Source organism: Eumetopias jubatus, unplaced genomic scaffold (assembly GCF_037043125.1).
Source record: "Eumetopias jubatus isolate StellerSeaLion01/CBP00866 unplaced genomic scaffold, mEumJub1_p1.0 scaffold_15, whole genome shotgun sequence".
In the NCBI taxonomy this organism is placed as follows: domain Eukaryota; kingdom Metazoa; phylum Chordata; class Mammalia; order Carnivora; family Otariidae; genus Eumetopias; species Eumetopias jubatus.
Genome location: NW_028274821.1, coordinates 1,804,651 through 1,821,989, shown reverse-complemented (window position 1 = coordinate 1,821,989; position 17,339 = coordinate 1,804,651). Strand labels below are relative to the sequence as shown.

The 17,339-nt window shown below is 42.7% G+C and overlaps 1 protein-coding gene and 1 pseudogene across 4 annotated transcripts in view; both read right to left on the bottom strand.

Moving 5' to 3' along the window:
• On the bottom strand, window positions 1–384 carry LOC148162355 (eukaryotic translation initiation factor 2D pseudogene; annotated as a pseudogene).
• A 7,241-nt stretch (window positions 385–7,625) lies between these two features.
• The window catches only part of ZNF169 (zinc finger protein 169), a 72,938-nt gene continuing 63,224 nt past the window's right edge, over window positions 7,626–17,339 (bottom strand). For 3 of the 4 annotated variants that reach the window (XM_028093065.1, XM_028093067.2, XM_028093068.1), the window contains one exon: window positions 7,626–16,168. In XM_028093065.1, the coding sequence (XP_027948866.1) occupies window positions 14,673–16,168 (1,496 nt within the window). In that variant the 3' untranslated portion in view covers window positions 7,626–14,672. The remainder of the gene's footprint in view (window positions 16,169–17,339) is intronic. The other variant, XM_028093066.1, reaches the window with a different exon arrangement.

Here is a 17,339-nt window from a genome sequence, read left to right as displayed (position 1 = left end):
TTAAACAACTATCTTTTGGCATGAAGATAATTTCGTAAATTTTCTCAGCAGACCTGCTCCCCCGACCAGTTTTTCGAGCACCAGAGGCCATGTTGTGAATGTTGGGAGAAGGTCAGGATAGGACCACAAGGCGTATACTGTTGGATATAGATTTTTCTCCAGTTCATATAGGATGGGGTTACCACCACATACGTACACAGTCACTGCATCCCCTCTGTGAGCATACAACTTCACAATGTTGAGCTCTTCCTTTCCAGGTACTAAGACAGAGACCTGATCTGTTCCAAGAGTGGGGAAAGCAGTGGTCACATCAGCCCGCAGCTTTCTCCTGTCCGACCCCTTGATGGCCGTGTTGGACTTGACCCGAAAGGCCTTGGCGAACATGTCTGCTCGGGTGGCCTGGGGAGGGGAAGGGAGAGCATAGAAGCCAGGGCTGTCAGGGAAACGAGAACGTGGAGGCTTCCCGACCTGCAGCCCTGGGGGCAGCCATGCTGGGGCTCAGCTGGAAAAAGGCTACAATTGTTAGGTCTTCTTACTGGATAGATCCTTTTATTATGATATAGTGTCCTTTTTCACCTCTTATTACAGTTTTTGGTTTAAAATCTAGTTTGTCTGATATAAGGATGGGTACTCCAGCTTTCTTTTGATATCCATTGGCATGATTAATTGTTCTCTACCCCCTCACTTTCAATCCGGAGGTGTCTTAGGGTCTAAATGAGTCTCTCATAGGCAAATTATCTATGGGTCTTTTTTTTTTTTTTTTAATTCATTCTGGTACCCTATGTCTTTTGATTGGATCAGTTAGTCCATTTACATTCAGAGTGAATACTGAAAGATATGAATTGAATGCCATTGTATTACATGTAGTACCTGTAAAGTCGCTGTTCCTGTATATTGTCTCTGTTCCTTTCTAGTCTTTGTTACTTTTCGTCTCTCTCTCTGCTCAAAGGGTCCCCTTTAATATTCTTGCTGGGCTGGTTTAGTGTTCACAAATTCCTTTAGTTTTTGTTTGTCCTGGAAATTCTTTTTCTATTCTGAATGACAGCTTTATAGATAAAGTATCGTTGGCTGTATATTTTTCCCATTTAGCACAGTGAACATATCATGCCAGTCCTTTCTGGCTTGCCAGGTCTCTGTGGACAGGTCTCCTGCCAGCCTTTTGTGCCTACTCTTGTAGGTTAAGGATTTTTTCTCCTGAGCTGCTTTCAGGATTCTTTCTTTATCTTTGCATTTTGTAAGTTTCATTACAATATGTCTTGGTGTTGACCTGTTTTTGTTGATTTTGAGGGGAGTTCTCTATGCCTCTTCGACTTGAATGCCTATTTCCTTCCCTAGATTAGGGAAATTCTCAGCTATAATTTGTTCAAACAAGCCTTCTGCCCCCTTTTCCCACTCCTCTTCTTCTGGGACTCCTGTGATACAGATATCATTTTGGTTTATGGAATTGCTGAGTTCCCTAAGTCTGCCTTCATGATCTAATCGTTTTCTTTTTCTCTTCTTTTTAGCTTCATTATTTTCCATAATTTTTTTCTTCTATGTCATCATCTCCTCTGCTTCTCCAATCCTTGCAGTGATTATATCCAGTCTGTTTTGCATCTGAGTTATAGCATTTTTTACATCAGCCTGACTAGTTTTTACATCATTTATCCCTGCAGCAAGTGTTTCTCTGCTGTCTTCTGTGCTTTTTTTTCAAGTCCAGCTAGTACTCTTGTAACTATTGATCTGCGTTTTGTTCAGATATATTGCTTATATCTGCTTTGAGCAAGTCCGTGGCTGTGATATCTTCCTGACCTTTGTTTTGGGGAGAATTCCTCCTTCCTGTCATTTTGGCTAAGTTTCTATATTTTGAGTGTTATGAAAGCTTGTTATGTTTCCTGCACCTCAAAGTAATGCTATATTAAAAAGAGGTCATACACTGTCCAGGGCTTGGCACTTCAGAAAGTGTTTCTGGTGTATGCTGTGTGCACTCTGCTGTTGAGTTTTGGCTGCTCTTTCCCAGTGGTCCATCCTCTACAGAGTTCCTCCTTGCCTGGGGAGTGTTTGGACCATTAACTAGGTTTGCTTTAATTTATTTGTTAAGATAAGCTTGGAAAAGAAAAAAAAAAAAAACCTGATCCAAGACCAGAGAAAAGGAAAAGGAACAAAAAAGTGAAGAAACAAAAAACTATAGGCCTGATTCTAAAGAATAAGAAAGAAGGTGAAAGAGTAAGGAGAGAAGAAAAATCAAAAGCCTGATCCAAATAATAAGAGAAGGAAACAAACCAAGAAGTGAATAGGAAATTATAAGCCTGATACCAAAAAAGTAAAAAAGAAAAATGTACATATATATAATAAAAGGTTAAAAAGTAAATTTAAAAAAAATGAAAAACTTTAAAAAATGAAAAAGAAAATGAAAGCAAGCCTGGTCCTATTTCCACCAAAACTGAAGCTCACACACTTTGTAGCACTCTTTAATCAGTAGACTTGGTACATGGCAGGGGCCTGTGTTGGTCTTATGAGGGACACTTCTTCTGGGCTGGCTCGTAAATAGTGTTGCCCTTGTAAAGATGACCCTGCCAGGTGCAGGGGGGCAGGGTTTGGTGTAAGCAAGTCCAGCCTCCACTGGAGGTGCTATGCTTCCCTTTGAAGTCTAATTGTGCTGGTGGGCAGGCAGAGGGAGAGGTGATGAAGGAGGAAGATGGCGTCACCCCACCCTCTTGTCCCCAGGGAGGGCAATTTGTGGCTGCCATTCTTCAGGAGGTCCTCATGGAAAAGTGAATAGTCTCCTGTGTCCCGGGCTTTTGTCAGATCTCTGTCCTTAACCTGTCTGTGCCTGGGTTGTCAGCATGTCTGGCACCACAGATCTGCTGTATATTATCTCTGGCCAATGGCTAGGATTCAAAACTCTAAATTTTATAGTGCCTGACAATGTATGGATCCATTTCCCTCCTCTGAAGGAGAGCCTTGTGGCACACCTGGCACCATCCTGTCCCAGAAAAGCAGTTGCACAGTGCGCACATGGTGGCTAGAGTCTATTGTGATGAACAGCAAAAAGCTGTGACCGAGTTATCTGCTGTCTGCGCATGCCTCAGTCCCCTACTCTGTTCTGTTCTGGAAGAGCAGTCGCACAGCAGCTTGAGTCTGTTGTGGCACACAGTGAAACTCTGTAACCAGGTTATCTGCAGTCTGCATGTGTCACTGCTCTCTGTCAGTTCTGTCCCAGAAAAGCAGCCACTCGGTGTGCACATGGTGGCTTAAATCTATTGTGGCTCATAGTGAAAAGCTGCTACTAGGTTATCTGATCTCTCTGCACACCTCTTTCCCTGCTTTTAAACTCCACTCAGTGGCTCCCAACTGGCTTTTTATCTTTGGAGAGGCAAATTACACTCTTCCAAATGTGCTCCAGGAAGGGGAGCTTCTCTCCTAGTGTGACCCAGGGGATCCCCTCACTGTGGCTTATTGTGCAAACCCTATGTGCTGCACTCTCTTCTGCTCTCTCCTTGACTTTGCTCCACAAAAAGGGTTCCCTCCCCTTCGCTGCCTTGCGACTTTTCTCTTCCCCAATTCACCACTCTGAACCTCACATCTGCCATGTTCTTTCCCTCCAGTTGTGTAGACTGTTTTCTTAATCCTCAGATTGTATTCCTAGTTCAAAATAGTTTCCTGTTGATCTAGCTGTGTTTGAGGGATAAGGCAAGCTCAGAGTCTCCCTACTCTGCCATCTTAACTCCTCCCTTTAGGTTTAGTTTTGATAGAACGTTGTATACAAAAGCTTTATACGTTTACTTCTTTTCCTATACACGGTAAGTTATTGATGTCAAAATTTGCATCTTTTTATATTGTGAATCTCAACATATTTATATATTTTTATTTTTGTCTATTCTATATTAGATTGATTTTTCTCACCACTACTACAGTATTTCAGTAGTCTGTATTTTTCTGCATATTTACCTTGACCAGTGAGTATAATACCTTTATTTGCTCTACTGTTGCTGTTTAGCATGCTTTCCTTTCAACTTGAAGAATTCCCTTTAGCGTTTCTTGTAAGAAAGGTCTAGGGGTGAATGAACAACTTCAGCTTTTGTTTATCTGGAAAATCCTTGTCTCTCCCTTGCTTTTGAAGGATAGTTTTGCCACATACAGTGTTCTTGGTTGGCAGTTTTTTTCTTTGAGTGCTTTGAGTGTATTGTCCCACTACCTTCTGGCCTGCAAGGTTTCCACTGAAAAACCTGCTCAGAATCTTATGGGGGACCCTATTCATGAAGTCGCTTTTTTCTTGTTTTTAAAATCCTTTGTCTTTTGACAATTTGATTATAATGCTTCTTGGTGTGCAGGTCTTTGGATTCCTCTAACTTGATTCTGTTAAGCTTCCTCGATTTGGATGTCCATTTCCTTCACTAGATTTGGGAAGATTTTGGCTATAATTTCTTTGAATAAAATTCAGCATTATGTGCCTTGATATTTGAAGCCATCAGGACTTCAGATGACATACTGGCAAGTTCTCTCCACTCTTCTTTGTCTAACAACCCTCCTTATCAGAGACTAGGTACAGTGCCTTATTCATGAGAAGTAGGTTTCAGTTCCCTGATAGCCCATAGAGTTACTCAAACAAAACAGTAACATAATCCTGTGGAAACCAGAGGACTGCAAAGCCTGTCTCCCATCATGGAAGGATTGGTGCTTTGTTTCTACGAGAATAGACACTTAGTCTATTAGATATGGTTTTGTCTTCGGTGTGTGCATTGCTTTTGCCAAAACTACCATATGTGGATTCACAGAATGTCTTATCCACCCTCATGGTATTCCATACGGCATTGCTTCTGGTCAAAGAACTCACTTCACAGCAGATAAAGAGTGTGAATGGGCTAACGCATGGAATTCACTGGTCCTACCATTTCCCCACAATCCTGAAGTAGTTGCCTGAAGTGAACTGGCCTTTTGAAAATTCATTTACAGTGCCAGCCTAGGTGGCAGTACTTTGCAGGGTGGGTGCAGTGTACTCTTAGCAGGTGTATATGCTCTAAATCTGCCTTCAGTATATAGTGTTGTTTTTCCCACAGTCAGGATTCACTGGTCCAGGAATCAAGGGGTGGGAATGGGAGTAGCTCTACTCACTGTTTGCCATAGAGATCCTCTAGCAAAAATTTTGCTTCTACCAGGAGACAACAATAATTCTATTGACCTGAAAATGGAGATTCCGTCTCCCCCAGCCACTTTCAGATCCTCATGCCTCTCAATAGGCAAAAAAGAGATCACTGTAGTGGTGGGGGTGATTGGTCCTGAATATTAAGGAGAAATTGGGCTGCTACTACACAGTGGAGTTAAGGAAGGAGAGTGTCCAGAACATGGGAGATACCCTAGAACATCTCTCATGTCCTGTGATTAAAGTCAATGGAAAATTACAAATCAGGCAGAACTACTAATGGCCCACTGAGAAATGAAAGTTTGGGACACCTCATCTGGCAAAGAACCATGAGCTGAGGGGCTTACTGAGGGCAAAGAGAATACAGAATGGGTAGTAGAATAAGCTAGATATAAATACCAGCTACAACTACATGACCAGTGAACTCTGTACAACCAAAAATGAACTAGCATTTCCCTACAAAGTTGTATCACATTAGGCAGAAGTATGATTTTGTCATCTTTATTTGGAGAATAAGTATGGTTTAAAGAGATGTATGTAGGTGTCAAGTTGACAAAGGGTGGGCTGTGATGGATAATTCTATGTGTTAACTTGGCTAGACTATAGTACCTACTTATATAATCAAACACACATCTAGGTATTTCTGTGAAGGCATTTTGTAGTTTTAGTTAAAACATCTACCATCAGTTGACTTTAAGTAGAAATTACTCTTAGAAGTGTGGGTAAGCCTCATCCAGTGAGTTCAAGGCCATAACACCAAAATCTGAGGTTTCCTAGATAAGAAACTATGCCCTAAGTATGCTTACTTGGCCTTTTTTTTTTTTTTTTTTTTTTGCCTATTTTCCCCTCTGGGAATCATGAGTTTGTTCTTCATATCTGAATTTATCTCTGTATTTTGTTGTTTATTTGTGCTTCCAAGCATACTTTTCACTGGGTTTTCAGCCTGCTGGCTTGTCCTGCAGATTCAGATCTGTCAGCCCCTTAATCATATGAGCCAATTCCTTAATAAACACACACACACACACCTATTGGTTCTGTTTTTCTGGAGAACTCTAATACACTGAAGTTTCTTTGCTTTCTGTTTCATTTAGTTTGTGCCATTAAATACTTTTGTTTTTTATGTTCTTTTTCCTTGAGCATTTACTTGTTATTTTTCCAACTTTCTGAGTGAAATGCTCATTTACTTCCAATATTAGTGTCAAATAGTGGTATCTTGGCTATTGATTTTAACATTTTAGTTCTCTATTTATGATATATATTGGGTACATTGTTATAAAGTTATAAATGTTATTAGGCTTCCACTATGATTTCATTCCTTGATACATGAATTAATAGAATTTTGTTTAGTTTTCTAAGTGTAAGAGGCTTTTTCTTATTTGTAACTTTATTGTATTTTGGTCTAGGAAATGTTAACATCAGCCCCCAGATGTTCATTTTGTATTTTTGTTCATCTTTTGATTATTTTCATTTTTCAAGATAAGCCATATACATTAAAATTTTATGATTTTCTAGAATTCCTGTGCTGGGGAGTGGGCATATATGTTAGTACAATGTGTCCTGTTTCAGGGATCCTGATTACTTTAGAAGTTGTGATAGAAGAGCTGAAGTTGGAAATGGGAGTTTCTAATATTTTCCTCTGTACTCTGAACATTCTACATGTTATGTCACTTATTTCTTTAAAAACAAACCAACCAACCCCCACAAAACCCTAAATGGTAGAAATTATTACCAATTTCAAGGATGACAAATATCTGTCCCACGGATAGAATAAATATGAGTCATGTGCTTGGCTTGCAGGCATGTACACAGAAAACATGGCCTCCGATATCCTGAGTCATGTGTCCATTTGTGCTGCCTCTTCTCTTCCTGGACCAATTCTTCTGAGAGTTATTAGCACATTTCAGTCTGGTTCCTTCTGGAATGGAGCCAGGAGACCAGAGAGGGGATGGTGCTGATTGCAAAACCCTATCCCTTCCAGGAGACCCAAGAGTGAGTAAGTAGTGGTTTGCTGAGGAAACCAGAATCTTCTTACACAGACTGAAGAGATAGACCCTTCATTCTATGCTCCGCTGGGCCAACCATAGGCCAGGCCTTCAGAGCCTCCAAAAGATTGTGTGGATTTAATACAAAAAAAAATCGTGTCCCATCTTTCTACCATTTTTAAAAAAGAAGGTGATTGGAGTTTTTTGTTCCCACATGGAACAGAAGCAGCACCACAGTTGCTTGGAATAAGAAAGGCCCATTTTCTGTTCTGATCCCCCAAAACACACCACCACACAAACTTCCCTTGTGGCTTTCAGCTCTAGCCCTAGGAGATATAGCTAAGGCCACTGCACTTTATTGGAAATGTGGTGCTTATGAGGCCTAAGCATTTTTTTCCCTTTTTTTGGTAAAGTTTTGAGTTTATGTACAATTATTGAAGTACTACTTACTGATCTGAAAAGTTATTCAGCACAAGAGCAGTAGTAGATCTTAAAAGTTCCTGAAAAAGAAATCTCCAGGCCCAGATGGTTTCACTGGAATATTTTACTGAACATTTGAAGAAGGATTATTAATAACAGTGTTAATATAGTCTCTTCCAGAAAAGAGGAGGGAACATTTCCTAACTTATTTTATGAGGCCAGTACTACCCTAATAGCAAAAGCAAAGAAAATGTAAGAGTATAAAACTACAGACCGGTATCTCTCATGAAGATGCATGCAAAAATCCTCAAAATTAGCAAATAGAACCCAACCATGTGTAAAAAGAATTATGAATTCAGTTTTCTTAGTGGTTATGTAAGCGCTCTAGTTGATCTAAAGTTTTCGGGTGTGGTTTTTGAGGAATTGGTCGACTTCTTCAAAGATAGAGAATTCTGAAGTAAAACTGTTCACAGCACTCCCTTACCACCCTTTTGATGGCTCCCAGATCTGTAGTGATAGCCCATTTCATTCCTGATTTTGATAATTTGTGTTTTTGCTCTAATTTTTGTCATTCTTACAAGAAGTTAGTCAAGTTTATTTTACTTTTTAGAGAACCAGCATTTTATTCCCTTGATTTATCTATTTTTCTGTATGAACTACATTGATCTTTGCTCTTTATTATCTCTATCCATTTGCTTCCTTTGGGTTCTACTTCTCAAGTTTCTTCAGGTATAAATTTCAGTTACTGGTTTGAAACATTTTGGTATGTATGATGTATTTAGTGCTATGTTTCCTTCTCATGGTGTTAGCTGCATCCCACAGACTGAGATGTTGTATTTCATTTTCATTCAATGGAATACATTTTTTAATTATTTCCTTTGCGACAACTTCCTGTTTGACCCATGGTTTAGTACTATGTTGTTAAATTTCAGAGTCTTTGTAAATTTTTCTGTTGTCTGTTATTTACGTCTAGTTTGATTCAATTGTAGTTAAAGAATATACTCTTTTAATTCTTTGAAATTTGTTGAGGTGTGTTTTTTGGTCCAGAATATGGACTGTCTTGGTGAATATTCCACTGGTGTTTGAAAAACAAAATATTCTGTTGTTTTTGGGTGGAGTGATACATATGTCAGATCCTGGTGCTTGATTATAGTATTCAGGTCTACTACATCCTTGCTGATTTTTGTTCTGTAGTTCTCAGTTGCTGAGAACTCAACAATAATGACGAACTTTCTCAAAACCTGTTTCAGCTCTATCAGTTTTTGCTTCATGCATATTTGTTATTTGGTTCATTCACAGTTAGGATTGTTATACCATCCTGGTGCATTGATTCCTATATTATTATATAACACCCCTCTTTGTCTCTGGTCAGTTTCTTTGCTGTGAAGTCTATTGTATTTGATATTAATATGGGAACTTACGCTTTTTAAAATTAATGATTGCATGGTGTATATTTTCCCACCCTTTTTACTTTCAATCTACCTATGTCACTGAATTTAATAAAGTGTACAGTTGGGGAGTTGTTTTTTTTTTAAATCCACCCTCACAATCTTTGTCTTCTGATCGGTGTAATTAGAACCAGGCTTAAGGTAATTAAAGTAATTACTGATGTGTTAGGGCTTAAGTTCGCCATTTTATTACTGAATTTAAATTTGTTTCCTCTAGGTCTCATTTTTCTGTTTCTCTTTTCTGTGGGTTATTTGATAAGATTCCATTTGGATTCATTCTTCATGTATTTTAGTGTATCTCTTTGTATAGTTTTCTTAGTGGTTGCTCTGGGTATTACAATACACATAAGTCCTTATCACAGTCTATCAGTATATTACCATTTGGAGTGAAGTGTGAAAATGTTATTTTTGTTTAGGGCCCTTTTCCCACTTTTAAACATCGTTGTCTTGAGTATGAGGTGATATTATAACTTTTGCTTCAATCATCACGTGTAATTTTAAAAATGTGGTAGAAGGAGGGCCTGTTTTATGTAGTCATATTTGTGCTATTTTCATGGTGTTTTTTTCTTGCTGATGCTCCAGTATTTATTATTTTTTCTGTTTGAAGAACTTCCTTTTAGCCATTTTTTAAGGTCAGGTCTGCTAACAACAAATTCTTACAGTCTTCTTTCATCTGGGAATGTGTTAAATTGCCTTCATTTTTGAAGGATGGTTTTCGCAGATATTCAGTCTGCAGTTAACAGTCTTCTTTCAGCACTTGGAAAAAAAATGCTGTGCTATGTCCTTGTGACTGCCATAATTTCATGAGAAATCTGTCATTTGAATTGGTGTCCCCCTATGGGTAATGAGACATTTCTCTGGGGTTGCTTTCAAGGTTTTTTTGTTTTGTTCTTAGATTTCAGAATTTTAATTATGTCTTAGTATGGATGTTTTCGGATTTATGTGTTCACCTGGATTCTTGAATCTGCATATTTATGTTTCTTGCCAAATAATGGGATGTTTCTGGTCATTTCTTCAAAATATTTCTTCAAGTATTTTCTCAGTCCTACTTCCTTTCTCATTTTCTGGGACTCGACACAAATGTTAGCTTTTTTTGTCTTGTCGCAAAGATTTTTTTTTTTTCAGTCTTCTCCATTGTTCAGATTTGCTAAATTCTTTTAATCTGTCTTCAAATTCTACAATTACATTTTCTGTCATATCAACTCACCATTAAGCCCATCCAATGAGCTTTTAAATTTCTCTATTTTTTAGTTCTGTAATTTCCATTTGAACTTTGGTGTAACTTGTTTTTTGTTGTTGTTATTGTTTTTGTTTTTTGTTGAGATCTTGTACTTTTTTCATTTGTTTCAAGAGAACTTGTGATTGCTCGAAGCATTTTTATGATGGCTGCTTTAATATCCCTGTCAAATAGTTCTAGCATCAAACTTATCTCAGTGTTGGTGTGAGTTGATTGTCTTTTCTCATTTAAGTTGTGATTTCCTGGTTTTTGGTGTGATGAGTAACTTTCTATTGCATTCTGCACATTGAGCTGTTAAGAGACTCTGGGTCATATTTAAACCTTTGATTTTAGCATGCAGTCACCCTGTTTTTAGGTTAGCTCCCAGATCGCAGCCTATTTTTGTGGGTTCTGTTTGATCCAGTGACAGTATAGCTTTCAGAGCTCTTGCAGTGCTTTTTAGGTCTACTTGGCTTATTTGATACCACTTTCCTTTCACTTTTTCCTGCTGGTGTTGGGAGTGTAGGAGTTCTCCAAAAACAGGCTGCTTGGTGTCTGTAGATAGGGGAAGGGATGCTCTGGCCCAAAAGGGAAGCAAAAGCTTCACAGGTTGAGCTGTTAATGTGTCAGGATCCCCATTTCCAGTGCCTCCTGACAACCTTTTGTCTGCCAGTAAGGGAGATGGCTCTCTTCTTGGGCTGGGCAGTTTAGCAGGGATGTCCTTGCTGGTGCCACCCAGCTATGTGTCTTGCATCTAGATGGGGAATCTCAGGTCTCTAGAGATAAAGAGTACTTCCTGGAACAGGTGTTTCTGTGGCAGGACCGACCCTCCCTGGGTATGTTGGGTCTAGGTTGGGGAGGGGAATCTCAACCCTGTGAGAAAAGAAAGCATTTCCCTTAATCATTCCCTGCTGCTGGGCTCACCTGGTGTTGTCAGCAGGACTTCTGTTCCATCCAGGGAGGAATGGACCTACCTGGGCTGTCTTTTGCTAGTTTGGGAGCCATAAAACACTGCCACTCTGTTCTGTGGGGTGGGGGATGTAAGCAGCACTATTACAAGGTGCGTTCTCCAGGAGAGAGAGCATAATTCCCTTCTCTTGGAGTATGAACTGGACTTAGATTACTTCCAACGAATGGGGTATGGAAAGAGAAATGGTAAGTTTACAGTGGAGAGTCCTGGCGGCCACCACTTTTACAAAGTGACCAAGGTTACATCACCATGAATAAGTCTTGTTGGTATCATGTAGCCTTTGATATGATATAGTAAGGATATTTCACTTCTGTGGTATTCTAGGAAATCTATAATGCAAATCCAGTCATGAGAAAATATCAGATAATCCCAAACTCTGAGGTTCTATAAAATATTTGACCAGCTCTCTTTTAAGTGTCCAGGTCATGGATGACAGAGGAACCGTCAGATTGGAGGAGACTAAAGAGACATGAGAATAAATGCAATATGGGATCCTAGACTGGATCCTAGATCACAAAAAGGACAATAATGGAAAAATCTGAATAGTTCCTAATAGTGCTGTCCTAAAGTTAATTTCATAGCTTTGATAAAAACACTATGATAATAAGATATTAGGAGAAAAAAAAATGTAGTTACCAGTTGGCCCTTGGCATTCTCCAGTAAGCAGCAGACTGCACTTATTTGTATACTTACTCCTGATCATGTCTCTTGCCCACTTTCTGTGGCATTTCTGGTCTTTTGATTTTTGAAAATTCTTATAAGATGGGGATATTAACCCTTTATTTGTGAAATATGTTGTTAGATTTTCCTTCCAGAAGGAATGAAATTTGTCTTTTGGTATTACTTTTGATATTTTTTGACATGTAAAATTTTGGGTTTTTTTAATTTTTTGTGTATTAATCTTTTATTGCCTCTGGATTTTAAGCCAGGAAAAACCTCTGGGCCTGGGGAAAAGGACTTGGTGGGGACCATTACTGTGCCCAAGGCAAAAGGACAAGGCCTATCCTGGGCTGGACACTTGTCAGGCTCTGGGGATCTGAGAGCGAGAGGCAGGCTGAAGGGACAGTACTTTGGACTGCATATAAAGACAGGTGCTGTAGCTCCTCTGACTGGAGGACTAGGGAGGGTCATGGAAGAAAAGCCCCAAGTCCTCCGGCTGGATTACTGGTACATGGGTGTGGCTAACAGGATGCAGGGCTGGGGGTGCAGGAAGATGCCCCCACTGGCATTGTTGGAGGACCTAAGAAAGGGTGATGATGAAAGCCCTCCCCCCACACAGGGCCACAGTTCAGAACAAATAGACAGTGACCCTCCATGTCTCCTGAGGTTCAGGACCATGGGGTTCTTGACAGCTGAAGGAATGAGGTATATGATCAGGTTCAGCTTTGTAAGGAAGCAGTTTATTAAACAGACCTGGGTGTGGAGGAGGGCTTACAAAGCAGGTGTGTCCAACAACCCCCCCAACACACACACCCCTGGCCACTAAGAGGGGACCAGCATGCTTCCTGCGTTCCACTTCAGGAAAGCGCAGCACTGCCCAGTGCTTCCTGCTGGCTTTGCACTCCTGAGAAAGAAGAGATCAGGACCCTTTATGGCAGGAGTTGAGAGCCAGGTAGGAATCTGGGGGGTCCAGAGGGCAGTGTTATGAACTAAATTTTCCCCCAAAAAAGTCCATGGTGAAGCCCTTTCCTAATGTGACAGTATTTGGTTCAGGACCTAAGGAAGTATTGAAAGTTACACTATGTTGTAAGGGTGGAGCCCTGATCCTACAAGAGTAAGGGACACCAGCACTTACTTGCTGTCTGGCATGTGTGTAGGGGAATGGCCATGTGAGAAGGTGCCACCTGCCAGCCAGCAGGCAGAGTTCAGTAGGTCAGGGTGATCTTGGACTTCCAGTCTCTGCTTTTGTTATGGCAGCCCTGGTAAAAGAATACAGTTTTGGTACTGAGTGGTGTGTTACTATAAATATGAAAAACTATGGAGGTGGTTTTGGAACTGGGTGGTGGGTAGAGGGTGGACGAGTTTAGAGGTGCTTGCTGGAGAAAGCCAGGGTTGCCTCAAGGAGACTATGGTAGGAAGAGGAATTAGAAGTGATTCTGCTGTGGCCTCAGAAATGTGGAACGTTATTGGAAACTAAAGGAAAGTCAATCCTGATTATAAAGCAGCAAAGAATGTGGCTGGGTTGTGTTCCATTGTTTAGTGGAGGATCAAAATCTTAGTCGACAGAATCAAAATCTTAGTCGACAGAAGTGACGAATTCTTAGCTGAGGAGGTTTCTAAGCAAGGTGTTGAAAGGTATACCTGTTTCTTGTTGCTCCTCCTAGAAATATGTGAGGAGGGAGATAAATTGAAGGAACTGTTTAGCAAAAAGGAGCCAGAACTTGAAGATTTAGAGAATTCTTAGCCTATCCATATTGTGAAAATGAGAAAGCCTGTTCTGGAGAGAATACCAGTGGTGGTGTTGGACAGTCATTTGATAAAGAGATTAGTTTGGAACCAGTTGATGCTCAGTGGTAACTACAAGGCTGTACTAAGGATGGTACAGACGGGACACAGCAAAGGCCGGCTGTCAGACTTCTGTGATGCTACTCACCAAGAGGAGGAAACAGTGACCCTGACAGTGAAACAGATCAGTTGGTCTGACATTCCCGTGGTGGGCCTGGAGGGTAATGCCTCCATGGTCTCAAGGGGTTGCATACTGCTGTCAGCCTGCTGCTGCCACCCCAGCAGGACCAGAGGGCAAAGCATCCTACCAGACATTCTCAAGCCTTTAAAACCTAATAGAATTTGCTTGCTAGGTCACAGATATGTTTGGGACCCATCAATCTTTTCTTGTTTCCCCTTGTGGAAAGGGAACGCAAATTCTACATCTGTGGTAACTTGTCTGGTTCACAGATGGAGAGGAACTTTGCCTCAGGGTGAAACATACCCCTAGCCTCACCCATATTTTGATTTACTTGAGATTTTGGACAGTCAATGCTGGAATGGGTCAACACTTTGGGAGCTGTTAAGAACATGCTGTGGATGTGAGAACATGAATTTTGGGGGTCCAGGAGGCTGTTATGGTCACAGCCATATGTGTTCCAAATTCCTATGTTGTTCCAAATTCCTATGTTGAAGCCAGAACCCACAGTGTGACCTTGTTCGGTGACAAGAGTGGGGCCCTGACCCAGTAAGGCTGTTGTCCTTAGAAGATGTGCACAAAGGCCAGGTGAGGACACAGTAAGGATGTAGGCATCTGCCAATGGAGGAGAAAGGCTTCAGTAGAAACCAAAGTGCACACACTGATCTTGGATTTCTGGTCCCAAGAACTGTGAGAAAATTGTTCTTTGGCCATCAAGTTTGTGGTGTTTTGTTATGGCAGCCCTAGCAAATTAAAACACATTGCTAGCACATAAACTAAACCATAAATCAACTATCTTCCAATCACTGAAAGAACACATTTTTTCCTCCACTGCGTTTGAGGAAAGTAGAACATCTCCTAGTGCTTTCTGCCTCAAGAGGAAAGGAAAGGTCAGGAGAGCAGCTCTTGAGGTGGGAGGCGATGGCCAGACTTGGTCCTCCTGTGTCTGTGAAGGTGAGACTTCTGGCTAAAGGCTCGGCCGCATTCCCTGCACACATACGGCTTCTCTCCTGAGTGGGTGCGCTGGTGTCTGATAAGGGCTGACCTGAAGCCGAAGCCTCGCCCACATTCACTGCACACACATGGCTTCCCCACCAAGTGTGACCTCTGGTCAGAGGTGAAGTGAGACTTCTGGCCAAGTCCTTGCTCACATACTCCATACACATCAGCTGCCTCCTCTAAGTGTGTCCTCTGGTGTCTGGTGAGGAGTGACTTGAAGCCAAAGGTGCGTCCACACTCCGGGCACAGATAAGGCTTCTCCCCTGTGTGCGTCCTCTGGTGTCTGATGAGGGTGACCTTTTGACCAAAGCCACGCCCACACTCCGGGCACAGGTAAGGCTTCTCCCCTGTGTGCGTCCTCTGGTGTCCCATGAGGGAGACCTTCTGGCTAAAGCCACGCCCACACTCTGGGCACAGGTAAGGCTTCTCTCCTGTGTGCGTCCTCTGGTGTCTGACAAGGGTGACCTTCTGGCGAAAGCCATGCCCACACTCAGCACAGACATAAGGCTTTTCCCCTGAGTGCGTGACTTGATGACTGAGGAGTAGTGCCTGCTGCCTGAAGCCACGCCCACACTCGAGGCACAAGAAGGGCCTTTCACCCGAATGTGAGCTGCGATGTTGGAGGAGCGATGCCTTCTGGCAGAAGCCTCTCCCACATTCAGGACACACAAAGGGCTTCTCCTCCAAGTGTGTCCTCTGATGCAGGATGAGGGCAATCTTTTGGCGAAAACCTCGCCCACATTCCTGACATTCAAAGGGCCTCTCCCCAGAGTGTATCCTCTTGTGGTTGGTAAGTGAGGACGTGTACCTAAAGTGGCGCCCACACTCCCGGCACACATAAGGCTTCTCCCCCGAGTGTTTCCTCTGGTGGATGGTGAGGGAGGACTTGCGGCCAAAGCCTCGCCCACACTCCCTACAGCTGTAAGGCTTCTCCCCTGAGTGTGTCCTCCGGTGCTTGGTGAGGTCTGACTTCTGACAGAAGCTTCTGCCACATTCAGGGCATACATGATGCTTCTGGAGGCTCAAGAAGCTAGATTTGGTACCAAGTCCCAGTCTGTATTTTCCATACATGGCTGCCTCAGATGCTGTGAGGCCTGCCTCCTCAGGATGCCCAGCTCTGTTGCCTTCCACCCAGTCTACTGGCCGGCCCTGAGGGGGTCTGAAGAGCACCCTGGAAACCCCACTCAGCCGGAGTCTCCCCTCTGTGTCTCCGTCTGCTTGTTCACTTGAGCAGTTTGGAGCTTCCACTGGGATGGGGCTTCCTGCGTATGAGCTTGGGAAGATCTGAGGAAGGTGACCACACAGCACATACTGTCCGAAGAACTGGGTACTGGAAAAGGTCACTGGGCAGGAATGGCCACATGGCCGGAATTCTGTCCCTGGCTCTGCTGGAGAGAAAATGGTGGTCAGAATCACCACAGGTACCTTGTGAAGGGTTGGTTCCACCTGCCCAACAGTCATTCCTCAGCTGTTCCCGCAACCAAGATATCCTTTACGTACCTACCTTCCATCCCTCGCTGACACATTAATGCATATCTTATTGCAACACAGAAGACACGCCTGATGAGCCAGCTCCAACTACCAGCCCACCGGCCCAGCAAGAAAGCATCATAGGCAGCCTGACCCTATAAACTGCTGCCATTAGAGTTACACATTTTCCCCCCAATACAGTTTTCTGCAAGCCAGTCAAAGCTAATGCAAACATTATCCACAAATATATGCTTCCACTGAGAAACTAGGTGACTCATGGGGAGGCAGTGCAAGACGGTAGAATGAGAGGACCCTAAGCTCACCCAGTCCCATGTTTACAACTAGATTATCACTCATATCCAAGTCCGTAAACTGGAGAGTGATCTGAAGACTTGGCAAAACAAACTCCACGACTCACATTTGAGAGGTTATGAAGGGCAGAAACAGTGGTTGGAAGCATGGAACCGTGGTCATGGAAAGGAGAAAGCACCATAGAGCCCCCACAGAGCAAGCAAATCCCCATAATGTCTGGCCTTGAAAACCAGAGGGGCTGAATCCCGTGAGTTTGTATAACCAGTGGGATTTGGAGCTTTGAAAGTCAGCCACCTCAGTGCTAGGCACGCGATAGCCAGAGCCTGCCCCTAAAGTGACAGCAGCCCAAGGAGAGGCAACACAGAAGCGACAACTTGCACAACGGGAGGGATATCTGTTTATACGGATTTTGGAGCATGTTGGGGGACTTCTCTGGGAACAAAGGAGCTGGCAGGTGCCATTTTCCTCCCCCACCTCCCAGCACAGGGGGCCACCTGTGGGACGCGGGGCTACACAGACACTGGCTACCTAACCTGCTAGCAGTGTACCACACCCCTGTATTCTCCTGAGGACTTGCCCATGCCAAGCTGGCTGGCCTCAGGCCTGGGCTTAGCAAAAATTCCGTGAATGCGCTGTGCCTCTGTGGCCGCTGCATTTCTTTGGGGGACTGGATGAGGACTAGCAGCTCCTGCGTGCCCTGCTCCGTCGCTGCACACCTGAAGCCGCTGCTGTTCCTGTGCACTTTATCCCTGGCTGCCACCTTGCTTTGGGGGGGTT